Source organism: Chiloscyllium plagiosum, unplaced genomic scaffold (assembly GCF_037043375.1).
Source record: "Chiloscyllium plagiosum isolate Xiang-an unplaced genomic scaffold, Cpla_swu_hap1 HiC_scaffold_12, whole genome shotgun sequence".
NCBI lineage: Eukaryota > Metazoa > Chordata > Chondrichthyes > Orectolobiformes > Hemiscylliidae > Chiloscyllium > Chiloscyllium plagiosum.
Genome location: NW_028270150.1, coordinates 29,820,362 through 29,834,047, shown reverse-complemented (window position 1 = coordinate 29,834,047; position 13,686 = coordinate 29,820,362). Strand labels below are relative to the sequence as shown.

Genomic DNA, 13,686 nt, shown 5'->3' with positions numbered 1-13,686 from the left:
GGTTTCCTCCCACAGTCCAAAAATGTGGATTGATCATACAAAATTGACCTGTAGTGATCAGGATGTGCAGGCCAGATGGGTTAGCCATAATAAATGTGGGCTTACAGGGATAGGGTGGGGTTCTGTGTCTGGGTGGAATGCTATTTGGAGGGTCAGGGCAGGCTTGGTTGGCTGAATAGTTTCAGTCTGCACTTTAGGGATGCTGTGATCAATGGCATAAAGTTTGGAAGGTATGTGACCTATTGCCATATCTTTGCCAAAATTTTTCTGAGCTTGTTAGTTGAAAGTACTTTTAATTATGATGTTTGCTTTTCTTTCCACATAGTTGTTTGAAATTGGGAACTGGACGCTCACTGTCTAGATGCAAATGTGAAGTATGACTGGAGAGTAACTAATATCCATACTACAGTTGCAGTTGGGATTTAATTGGTAGTGATGGAAGGGGGAAGGGGTTAGTGAGCTGGGTTTTAAAATAGCAGAGGAGGTTTAACAAACAGTATGACTGATAGCAAACTTTGAATGCAGTGATCTTTCAAGGTACTTGAGAACTAGCAACTGCAAATGACATAAGAGTGAAAACTCTGGAACTGAGAGAATATTTCACAATTCTGTATGCAACTGTTGTGTAAACTGTACACTTAGGTAGATCTGGATTTACAGTCAGCAATGAAACAATGATTGTCACAGCTGACCTCAAAGTAAGCTGTCTTTAAAGGTACAGTATCTCTATGGCATGGATTGCCCCTTTCTCCATTCAAATGAAAGCAAAATACTGTGGATGCTGGAAATCTGAAACATACAAAGAATGCTGGAGAAACTCAGCAAGTCTGGCAGCATCTTTGGAGAAATGGTGAAGCAGAGTTCTGTTGGACTCTTAAGTTGTACCCTTTCTTCCAAATCCGTTTCAATCTGGCTTAAAGTCAAGAGTGATGTTGATCAAGGCAAGCAGACAATAACACTGAAGTATTTTTACACATAATAAACTGGAAAGTGAAGATGACTGAATCCCTTAATATTTAAATTTTATAAACATTGAAATAAATAAGGACATACAGATGAATTTGGAGTGGAAGCTAAAATATTATAAACAAACTTCTTAAAATATTTTCAAAATAAGTAGTATGTTTTATAAAATGCATTAAAAAGAGACATTAAACAAAAATACTCTTCAGGTTCATTGGGGTTGTTTGGAAAGAATTATGAACTTAGTATTAAAAACTGGTATTAAAAACCCAGTTACAAGCCATTCAACAAGGTTCAACTATCTTGAAGGTTTTCACAGCAAGACTAATACTGAAAAGGCAAAGTTTTTTTTAAATTCAGAGATTTCTACTTGATTGCAGTTTGGAGAGACCTTAACAGTACAACCTCTGGAGGTGTATAGAATCAGTGTCAGCAACTTCTAGATTTTTTTGATTAACCGCACATGTGCCAACACCAGAAATTACTGTCATTTTCAGAAGAAAAATGATTACACATACTCTGTTTTCCCTGTCATTACTAGCACAACTATTAGGCCACAAATTACATGAATCTGTAACTTCTAGGATTCTAAACAGTCATTAATTTTTGGATTCAATTGATCCCACTGATTAAACCTGTCAGTTATTCATGGGGTCAACTCAGCCGGGCTTTATTTTTGTTTCTTTTCATTGTTTTCCTTACACAGCTACTAACTCACATTGGAATGATAACACATGTAATTTGTTGCAAGTTTCATTAGAGATTTATCAACAGTGGGAGAGTTGGCTATTCCCCTAATCCCAATAACATACTCCCTACCCTGTACATTCTTGTTTTCTTTCTCCATTTCCACTGTCCTTCCCTCACCTACCCATCTTCTTCTAAAATTTCCTCATTGCTTTTCTGTACTTCCCACTACTTTCATCTTGCCATCCACTCTACCTCTCCACCATTCATCTTAGCCCACCGCTCTCCTCCCCCATTCCTTTCCCTGACCCCTTCCCTGTCTCCCTTCCTTCACCTCTACCCTGTCACCCAGCCTAATCCTCCTCCCTCCTACCCTCATGCTCCTTCCCCACATCTTCCTCCCTTGCCCCTTATACTCTGTTTCCCCTGCCATTTTTTCCCCGCCAAGCTCATTTCCCTCTCCATGCATCCTGCATTGCCATCCTTGTTCTCCTCCCACTCTCACTTGTTTAATTCTCACATGTTAGGGCATTTCGGTGCCAACGTAGGAGCTGTCCTTGTGTTGGAGATAATTAAATTGTATATATTCATCTTTTTGTGCATTCTCTGGATATTTCTTCCTTAGAAATGCAAGAAAATTGTTGAAAGCAATGATAATGAATTGGGTAACGAACTTCATGTCTCTGAAGAGGATGAATCATTCATTAATCAACCAATTAAAGTTAATGAACTGAAATCCATTTCTTTCAGCTTAAACGTAAGTAATGTATTTTGTAAACCATTTAGATGTGGTATTTCTCCATTATCAATCACTGAACATATCAAAAGCACCCTTATTGTTCTAATGGTTAAGAACAATGGCAGGTATAGCACAAAGCCATGCACACTAAAAGGTCCCTTGTTCAACATTAAGTCACATCACAATTGGCTCATCTCAGGCACTTTGACATTTCAGCATCCCCCATGGCAAATAGTAGAAAAAGAATCGGTCAGAATCTTAATCATGGTCTGCTGTTTCTAATGGAATGTGCCCATGTGGATATTGGGTCAGAATAGGATTGAGCTTGGCTTGGTGCTCTGCACAGTTAAGTGACTGCTGATGTTCAATGGAATCAAATGTGAAGATTGAACAGTTATTTATGGTATCTTAGGACCGAGGGTGTCCAGAGAATTATACTACAGAATAAAGTTAGCTTCAACAGGCAGAGAACAGTTTTTGAAAGAGGCATTTAGAAAATGCTGTATCAAGGTTAGCAAGCAGTGATACTACTTAAGAGTAAAACTTCCAATTTTGCACTCCCAGCCTGAAGCTTCCTCTAAAGGTAGCGTTTTATTTTGGAAAATTACTTGGAAAGTGCCTGAAAAGTCTCCTTTTGGAACTCTGTTGGAGAATTAACCCTGAAGTGTCCACATTGAAAGTAACATCTGTGCATTGTTTCAGTCAAGTCACACAAGTATTTTTTAAAACTAGAACATTTCAAACCCATTAACATAGACAAAGAATGACATCAAAAATGCTGTTGATGTTGAACATTTAGTTTCATTTATTTAATAGATCTTCTTCCACAAATATGCTGCAGAAAAATATAAATCAACTATAAATAGAACTTAGGTCTGTTTCTAAAGGCCACCAATTTCCTGTTTTCACGTTTCTAACTTCTTTTGTTAGTTTTACATTACAAAATCCTGTGTCTGTGTTTAAATTTAGTTTTGACAATTTAAATTTGTCACCCTGTACGTTCACAATTGGCTCTGCAGCAACATCATTTACTGTCTGTCAGCTTAGCCACCCTATTGTTTTTCCATAACGTTTCAAATGCTGTTAGGTAATTAATTGTTTAGGTTTTATGAGTAAAATATCTTAAACTTTGAAATATTGTAATACAACATTAAAACAATTTTTGTGTTATGAGCTTTCAGTGTTTTCTCTTTGCGCCTTCCCTGCTATACCCCACTGCTGTCTTTGATGAGCAGTCAGGGTTCGGGTCCCAGTCTGAATCTCCCAAAAAATATTCTCATTTAAATGCCCTTTTCACAAGTTGAGAGCCTCTCTACTATAGGTTTACTGTTAATTGTCCTTAGCAGCCACTAGCTTTTTCATTCTTTATTTTGCCCCCATCCATATATGGCTCATCTGTCAGTCCTGCTGAACAGGTGCTTTTACTTCCCAATGAAAGCTGCTTGGATTTTATATGTTGGGTATCTATTTACATTAATGACCCTGTAATGTTTTACATTTGCTTTTATGATTTATTGACTAATGGGATACTTTGCAAAGTAACTGAAATGAGTATTGAGATTCCTTGGGGTTATAAAAGCTGATATTGGAAGGATATGTTAAGAAGCCCTGTAGAAGAGGATTTCCAGCTTAATAGCTGTTCTCAGCTGGAAGGTGTGCAATATATAATTGCAGAGTCCTTGAAACAGAGAAGGATTAAGAATAACTCTCAGGTCTCTTCTTGATCACTGTCCTCACACAGTGACCTAGAAAGTTGGTCATGTTTGAATATTGTTTAGAACAGATCATATTCTTGGAAATAACTGATGTTATTCCTTGTCCTGGTTACACATGTAGAACTGTCACGTATATTTGGCATATTAGAACTAAAAGTACCTTTGGAACCAATATCTCGCTGAGAGTGGTATTTTCAAGCGAGATGGGAAGAATATTATATGTGTGTATGTGTGTGTGTCTCATGGGGGCGGGGGTGTTAATAAAGGCATGTAATCTTGATTCAAAATTGTTTCTTAATATGTTTTTCTGCCATCCCCCCAGAATCCAGTATTTAAACCATTATCCAGCTACACACAATAGAAACCTTTTGCAGGTGCTATGTCTACAGCATTGAAGATTGTGGTCCAAGCTTGGTTCCAGTGAGCACATTGATATTCATTTGGTGATGGGTTGTGTAGTTTCAGAGAAGTCTACCAGAAGCACCAGATGCTCGTTATTCTTTCTTTTTCTGAAAGTACAATGTTTTGATGAAGCAGTGGATCGACTACTTCAGGCGTGTTTTCCTCCAAGTTTGAAAATACATCCAAAACTGAGCCCTTCTTCAGATGTCTATTCGTCTGTTCCCATTTAGGCTGGCAAGAGTAAAATAGCTTATTCCAAACAACACAGCAGTTGGAAGTTGTCCCAGCTCCCAAGAAGGATAGGTGCATGTACCTCACTTTTGTTACAAACTGTGCTGTCCGTTAACATTGATGCAGATTTTGGGCACTGCAATCAGCTAACATCAGAAGAGGCAATTTCATTACCCTGAAAAAGACTTGCGTATTACTTCAGCCAGGAACAGCACATGATCTGTTCTGTAGTTTCCCAGTATGTTTGTGCTTTTTGTCTTGCTACTGGATGAAAAAAAAATTAATTTTACGATATTCATCAACGTGTAATACATTTTAGCTATTGTTTGACACCGCTAGTTTTTAATTTTGTGTGTCTTTCATTCCAGAACTTGTCATTTGAGCTGTCATCTCTGTAATAAAATTATTATAATAATATTCTGTGATTATAGTTTTAATTTTTTTTATTCCCCTTGCTCCCACCTCTCTGAAGATGCTATTCCAGGGTGATGTACCATTCAATAAACCAGTAACAAAATAGTTACATCAAACGTTGAGGCTAGAGAAGCTCTAAAGTTCAGAAAGATCTACCACTTTATCTCACATGTGATGAGCAACTTTCTGGCTTCCTCATGAAAGTTCCAGCTGCTTTAAAATTGCTGTTGTACTTTACATGTGCGTCTTGCTAGTGAATTACAGCTACTATTTGAAACATTTGGAACTTTAATATGAAAGATTTCCTTCAGCACATAATGTCTCAGAAGTGCAATCGAGAAATGGGCACCAACATGATAAAAGTATCGAGGGGTGGCTAAAAGTTTGGTCAGAGTTGCATTTCGAGGATGATCTGAATGGATAAAATCAAGCCAAAAAGCAAAGCATAGGTATTGCTTGGGAAAGAAAATCCAGACAGTCGGTCTTAGATAGCTGAAGATATGATTGCCAATGGAAGGCTGAAAGTGGGAGAGGGATGGTTGTGAGAGAAAAGAAAGCTGTTCAAGATGCAAAAGTCAAATAAGGAGAGAGTTCAGGGATGATTGTGGGAGGAGGTTACAGAAGAAGAATGAATCAGTGCTGTAAAGAGTTGAGACTATGTTGTTAGAGAGCATCACAACCGAGACATATGTTGCCCACAGTGTCTATTACATGCTGATTTTCCAGTAACTTGAGTGAATTTTTTTCTTTTCTAACCTAGGGATGCTAATGTTAATTTTACTCCAGTTACAGTTTCAAGCAGGTGCAGTAATCAAACCAAGTAATGATAAGAACTCTGGTCTACAGTATATGACCCACTACCATATTGTATGGTGTTTATCCAAAGAGTCATCTGGAATAACTAATCATTATTATTTCCTTTTATTTTTACCAAAGTTAAATCCCATTAATATGTCATTGTTTTTTTAACCTTATCACTTTTGCTGCTTTCATAATTTTTTGCTGTCACTGAAAATTAACTGGAACATGTTGTTTTGTAGTTAGTTATTTCTCATATCCTCACTCCACCCCAAAAGATGGTGGCCCACAGTGGTGCAGTTCCTACTGCTAGCTAATGTGAAAACCTTCAGGTGTTTAAATGCTGGTGCCATAAATTATGAAAAGCTCCCATAGAAGAGTTCAATTCCTCACTTCTTAAGTCTATGCATGCAGATGTCTTCATGTCAGTCAAGAATAGGAACTTTCTTTTCACTGTTTTATTTCCCTTGCACAGGAAAGATGATGCTAATTGTTTGCTGTGCTCAAAGCACTGGGAATGGGATTAATGACTACCGCTACCCAAGTGCTAGCACAGACACTATGATCCAAATGGCCACCCCTTGTGCTGTGTATTTCTTTGATTCTAGTCTATGATAATTTGGGACCTTCGTGGTATGTATGGCTTAAAATCACATGATGTACATTTATAACCTCACCAACCAGAGTACATGATGTTTTTAAACAACTTTTTTTTTCTCACCTTTACCTGCTATTTTCATTTTTCTATCTGGTTCAGTGGAATGACAGAATTTTCAATTTACTTTTTCTTCAAGTGAACTTCTTTTAATACTGCTGTGCGTCCCATTATTCCTTTTGAAGAGTTGCTGTGCTATCATGCTTTCGTTGTGTACTATAAATGATTGAATTCATTTGAAGAATGGTTTTTAGCACTGTAGAAATGTCTACAGAACACCCATCCTTGTGGTGTTAATTATTCCAAGATTTTTAAAAATTGTGGTTTCTCCCCTCCCTGAAATGAGGCACCTATTTGGAAGTGAGTACCCATCCTGTATTCCAGCCGCATCAGACTATTTGCCTTGGGGATGAGGCACTTGCAAGTCTGATGTTGTTCACTTAGTGTGATTTGCAGCACGTGTCTTGAATAATGATCAGTTGCAGGCCCCAACTTTTGTGGAGATGAGGGACCAAACACTTTTGTACCTCTGGCTGAGATTAAATAATCATAGCAATTGGAAATCTGGGACATATTTCTCTCTGTAGCTGAATGCTACATGAAATAATGTTCTTGCCAACTGAAAACCAGATCCTGGATTATGCAACATGAGGGAGAGATTAAATTTTGTATTTGTTTTTAAAGTCACTCATTAAAGATGATTCTACATGATGTCTAACTCAGTTGGAAATTATCTTCATTGTGAAGATATTTATTCCAATGTTTCACAACCAAATGCTGGAAGAATCTCATTCAAATGTTTGAATGTAAATTATATAGTTTTTGCCTTTCATTTCGCGGTCTGTAGATAGGGCCTATTCTATGTAGAAAGATTCTATACACTTCATTTTTGAAATTAATTTTCCAACTGAGAGGTTCATGCATTTTGTGCACATCACAAAACAGAAGAAAGATTTTCTTGGGGGGAATAGGGGTGAGCAATTACAGTTTTAAGTTACATAAGTCACTTAAGACTCTCTAATTTGAATTTTAGCAGAAGTTCACCTGACCTCTAACTTGATAGATGAGTGCTTAGGTTATGAACTGGATGATGCTTAGCATCCATGGATCCATACATCAGCAGGCATCATTCTCTTGAGGGCAAAGGGGAGAACAACAGAACAAAATAAAGCAATATAATTGACAATAAAGGCATCACAGTTTTGAAGTTTTAAAGTTGGCTTGTTGACTGGTGATATTGGCAACTTATACCTAAAAGCAATATCTTGATTTTCTTTCTAATACTTTTAGACCTATCAATTGAAATAAATTGTCAACGAAGTGCAACTTGAAACTTTTGTTTCTTATTAAAAGATTTTACAGTAATGACATAATGCCATATGCTCACAAATGTAACTTGTACCAATGTCCAGAAACATGAATATTCCCCTTAAGTCAATCTTTGGTCCCATCCTTTTCACTTACATGTTGCCCTTGTCAATTTCAATGGAAATGTGTGATTTCCCACATTTATGCTAAAGGCACCCAGCTTTACCTCACCATCAACTTCCTTGACCCTGTCACCACTATGCTAACAGACTTATGTTGACTTCAGGTTAAGCAATATGTTTATTTTAATAGTCTAATCCTGTTTTTTTATATTGCTCTGTGGCCTCCCTATCTCTCTAATCCTCTCCAGACCTATAATTCTCTTGTGATTTTTTTGGGCTTTGCTAATTCTAGTCTTGTTCATCCCAATTGAATCTTTCTGCTACTGTAGTCATGCCTTTGTCTGCCTAGACATTTAAGGTTCTGAATACCTTCTCCCCAAACCTGTCTACTTCAGTGTCTCCTTACCATGCTTCTTAAAATCTCTTTGACAAACCTTTGGGTATCTGCCATAAAACCAGAAGTTACAGGAGCATGATTAGGCCTTTTGATACATTGAGTCTGCTTTCCCATTTGATCGTGACTGCCATGTTTTTCAACCCCATTCTGTTGCTTCATCACTGTAACCCTTGATCTCTTTCTAAACATGAATCAAGCTTTCTCACAAATCTTCTCAAAACTCGCTATTTGTCTTTATTTATTAAAGATACTCAATGACTTGGCCTCCACAGCTTTCTGTGGCAATGACTTTCACAGATTCACCACCCTCTGGATGAAGGAATTCCTCCTCATCTCAGTTCTAAAGGGTCGTCCCTTCACTTTGAGAATGTACACTTAGGTCATAATCTCTCCTTGTGGAAACATCTCCATGTTTACTCTATCCTGGCTTCTCTTCTGCCCTACTATCTATTTGTTTTATAATGCTTTGATAAAGGGCATAGGCACATTTCATTATACTGGGACCTTCTAATAGTCTATGCAAATTGGCAGCTGCATTTCAGAAAATGGCAATCAGAGCACCTTTGAAGTATTAAACACCTATGAGATGAACTTTATGAGATGTCATAAAAAGCATAGTATAAATGCTGACACATTTGTTTTTAACTGGACATAATGCTCTTCATAATCAGAACCATCTAGCTCTATGCCTTTACCCTTGCCTCAGTTCATCTGCTGCTCAAACCCTTATCTGGACTTGAATTGTCCACTACTGCCCTTCAACATGCACCATCCATAAATTTGAGCTCATCCAAAACTCAGCCAGTATCAGTTCCAGTTCATACCAAATCCCATTCAAACATCAACTCTGTGTTTGCAGATCTACATTGGTTTTATGACAAATAGTGCTTAATTTAAAACTTTGCATCTTTGTTATCAAATTTCTCCATGGAACATCTTTCCTGTCTCTAACCTCCTGCAGCCCCACAGGCTTTGAAGCTTGGCCTTTTCCAAATCCCTGATTTTTATATTTCTGCCATTAGTCTTCAGCTGCTCTGTGGTAAACATCATGATTGCTTCCCTAAACTGCTCCATCTCTCTACCTTTGTTCCTTTAAGATACTCAAAATCTATTTCTGTGACAAATCTTTTGTCTTAATATCTTCTTGGGTATACTGCCAAATATTGCTTGTATGAAACATCTTGGGACTTTATGCATCAACTAAAAGTTTCGTTAATCATTCATTGCACTACACATGCCCCACCTCATCCATATCCCTTGGTAAAGTCATATAGTCTCTGCTGAACGCCTTGGAGTTGGTATGAGCCTGAGTATAGGAGTGATTTTGCATAAACCCTATTGCAGCTTATTGAAATTGTATGTTAGGGTCTTAAAAGAAAAAGAAAAGTTCTTCACACAACTCTATTTTACCTTAAATTGTGTGCTGAAGTTTTGTGCTGAATATGTGTGCTGAATTTTTAAAGAAGGTTTATTATTTGCATTGACTGAAAAAATAAGTGTAAATTGAAGTGAGGTGTCTGGTTATAAGTATGATTCAACATCAATTTGATACAGAAATTGAATACTAATTTCTACAAACCCAGCAATGTAAACTAGCTGTTAGTACTATAATAACAATGTTTCAACCATGTTGCTTCTGAAAGATACTCTGACCTAAAACTATCCAAAATAATTGAAAATCAGTAGCAAATAAAACCAGCAGTTGGCAGCAATATTTTTCTTCATTTACACTTAAAAAAGACAGAATAAATGCTCTAATACTTGGTTCAGATTAATTTACTTCAAGATTTAGTTATTTTTAATTTTAGAGGACGCCAAGGTAGGAATTGGTGTCTCTGATATCATTTCCATTATAAGTCTCTGCCTGAAATGAATAAACTTATAAAGAATATAGTGTACAGGACTTAGAGGGATAAATTGAATAGGCGTTGTGTGAATGTTGAAACTGGCTCTTATAATTCCCCTCTAAATCAGAATACCAATACTGCACGAAGTACATACCATGCATTGAATTTATTGATGAGGAATGGAAAGATAGAAGATCAGTCATTAACTTAGTGAATAACGGAACAGGCTCAAGGAGCTGAAGTGATTTCTATTTCTTGTGTTCTTACATTAGTTATACAAGTTATTCTTCAACTTGTTCATGTTAGTTTAGATGATGGATCATAAATTACTGTAATTACCTGCTGTTTATAATTGCCTTTGGTCGTTTAATTTCCAGGAGGTTTTTGGAACAGCAAATTTTTGTTAATGGGGGATGGACCTCTACAGGGCAATCTGATGTGCATGGCAAGCGACTGTATAGTACCTTAACCATTCAACTTAAAGAATTGTTAATGAGCTGCACCAAGTCTGAATTCAGAGTGCAAGTTAGAAAAAAAAACTGGAAGAAAAACTGCATCAATCAAAAGCTGAAGTAATGAGACCATCAAAATGGGTGCCTAGGCTGAAATGGATTAACCCTGATGTACTGTAGCAAGTTTAATCCATATGTATGATGCAAGCACAGGAATGTCATACCAAGTGAATAGTTTAAGTGGTGATTCAAATGGCATATTGTCATTTTCACAGTTTTCAAAAGAATGGCACACTAGCTACCTGATTTTTGTGTTTAACTGAGCATCTATACTTATCTAAGGTTGCACGTAAAGATTGGTGAATGCCATTAGCCTCAATGTTCTTTATAGTAAATTCTGACTCATGAGTGGGAGGAAGAATGGTTTTATTTGTGTTTTGGTGACAACATAAATCCATCATTTAGCTTGAAGAAGTGTATATTTCATAATTCTTTATCCAAATCTGGCAGAACTCTAATATTTGTAACTAATTTACCACAAATAGTTTAGATTCCTCCTGCATGCATACTGAAGACTAATATTTGTATGTAATTGTAACCTAATATTGAATGAATCTAATATTCATTGTGTTTTTCATAACGTGCTGAGGAACTTTTTCTAATCTTATCACACATGAGGCCTGCAATCATTGGCAACATTTGGCATTTTGAAATAATACTTTAAATATAACAGGGTTAATACATGAATGCATTTTATTTAAAAGGCCGATTCCTCACATAAAGACTTGAAAACAGAGTTTGACAAGTGAAGTTATTGTTATTGGACTTTAAAGATGTGAATATTATGCCAACATTAAAAAAAACTGATATTTTATTGTACCCGGTCTCCTTGTTTAAAATATTGTATTGAATTTGTTCATATGCATCCACCTAGTACAACATTTCCTCCTCCCTGAAGGGTCGCAAAGTCTGAACTTTATCACAAGGATTCTTGCATTTATGCCCTTATAGAAGATGGAGCTAATCTTATCTCTTCAACTCTGTTGATGTGGAGTTAATGACATGATCAACATCAAAACAACTTTGTTTAGAAGAGGAAAGTTTTCAATAATATTTTAAATAAATGGTCACTCTTCCTTTATCATCAGAATGCAACAGTGAACCCAGCAGCAAAAACGCAGGTAGCTTTAACTAAGGAGTTTCCAGTCTCCTCTGGCACACAACACAGGAAGAAAGAGGTGCTGAATGTTTATGGTGAGTGGGTTCCTGTGGAAAAAGGCAGTGAAGAAACCACTGATGATGTCTTTGCAGATGTCTCTACTCAGGTGAGAGTTGTGCTGCTAACAGTTATGCATTAGGTTGAACTGTTCTATATGTGAGAAGTGTTCATTTTTTAAATGGATCTCAAGACTTTGTAAAATGCATAACAAATTTGGCTTAATTTACAGGTAGGAATGTATACATTTTAAATATTTACAGATATTGAAATAATTTGAAAATTAAACAATTATACTTCCAAGTTTTTATGCATACATAGAAGGAATTCAGTCAATTCACTGAGAATTAACCAATATTGTATTTTACTTCATCAATCTATGTCCAAAGAAAGAAAAATGGAAATAGGAATGCTTTTCATCTTTTTAAATGACCATTCTATCCCATGTATGTGGCTCACGTGGTTTACCCAGCCAAGCTGTGCACTTGAGAGTTGCGTGCTTAATAAGCAGACTATTCTGAATTACCTGACATCAACAAGGGCTGGACAGAGCTGTTCAATTAAATTTGATGCTCCTTGGTTGATCATAGATGTTATTATAAACCTCTGGAACAGGTCAACTTGGCCTTGAACCTCCTGGCCCAGACGTAGGGACATAACCACTGCATCACAAGAACTGCTTCTCCTTGGTTGAGGATGAAATAATTGGCCCTGGTTACCCTTGTCTATCAACTCCTTTTGGGTATGTGTGTGTTGGCCTTGGGTATCAGAAATGAACCCTGCATTCAAGTAGCATGCTGACATCCATTTGCTCATTGTTGAAGCTCATATGAAATAAGACCAGGGGTACGATTTTTGGCCTTTAAATGATTTGATTCTGGTCATGTGGGTGAAATATTATAGTGTGATCTGCCTCCAACACAATGCCAACATTCAGAAAAAGAGGATGAATTTTTTTGAAAGGGAATAGCACAGCAAATCAGGCACTAATGTGATAATATTAGTACTTTGTATTTCAGGCAGTAGATATCTCTGTAATAATGACTAAGAGAGCAACAGCTCAGAGACGACTTGTAAAAAATCCATATGATGTAGAGGCTATGTCGATGATCCTTCGGACACAGGAACAGGTATGTCTAGGAAATGTTTATGCTTTGGCCCGGACTATTGCATGAGGTTTGAAAGGATTATGATTTTTCTGAAATGAAAGCTTGAAGGTGGCCAAGGATATTTTAAGTTGACAATCAAGCTGCAGCACAGGATTTTTATTTGGAATGAAACCCTAGTGCAGTACAAAGGGTACGTTATTTTGTCAAAGATACTGTTGATTCAGAAAAGAACAGGAATTTTTCAAATGTCCTGGTCAGCATTACTCTCTGATTTAGCACCAAAAAATTACATTGCCATTCATAACTTTGAAGATCTTGCTGTGTAGAAAATCTTTACTGGTCACAGCAGTTCAAAATAACTCATCAATATAAACAAACATCCACACAGGGAACAAAACTAGCCCACTCTCTCTTCAAGGCAAAAGTGAGGACTGCAGATGCTGTAGATTAGAGTCAAGATTAGAGTGCTGGAAATACACAGCAGGTCAGGCAGCCCCTCCTGATGAAGGGTTCCTGCCCGAAAAGTCGATTTATATGCTCCTCGGATGCTGCCTGACCTGCTGTGCTTTTTCAGCACCGCTCTAATCTTCATTCTCTCTTCGAGCCTTCTCTGCCTTTCAATAAGATTGTG

The 13,686-nt window shown here is 37.0% G+C and overlaps 1 protein-coding gene across 12 annotated transcripts in view; it reads left to right on the top strand.

Moving 5' to 3' along the window:
• Positions 1-13,686, top strand: part of sona (SON DNA and RNA binding protein a) — a 76,484-nt gene that overhangs the window by 17,504 nt on the left and 45,294 nt on the right. For all 12 annotated transcript variants that reach the window (XR_015758825.1, XR_015758824.1, XR_015758822.1 and 9 more), the window contains 3 exons: positions 2,276-2,407; positions 11,879-12,055; positions 12,966-13,076. Coding sequence is in view for 8 of the 12 variants with exons in the window: in XM_087992576.1 (XP_087848702.1) it covers positions 2,276-2,407; positions 11,879-12,055; positions 12,966-13,076 (420 nt within the window). In the remaining 4 variants the exon portion in view is untranslated. The remainder of the gene's footprint in view (positions 1-2,275; positions 2,408-11,878; positions 12,056-12,965; positions 13,077-13,686) is intronic.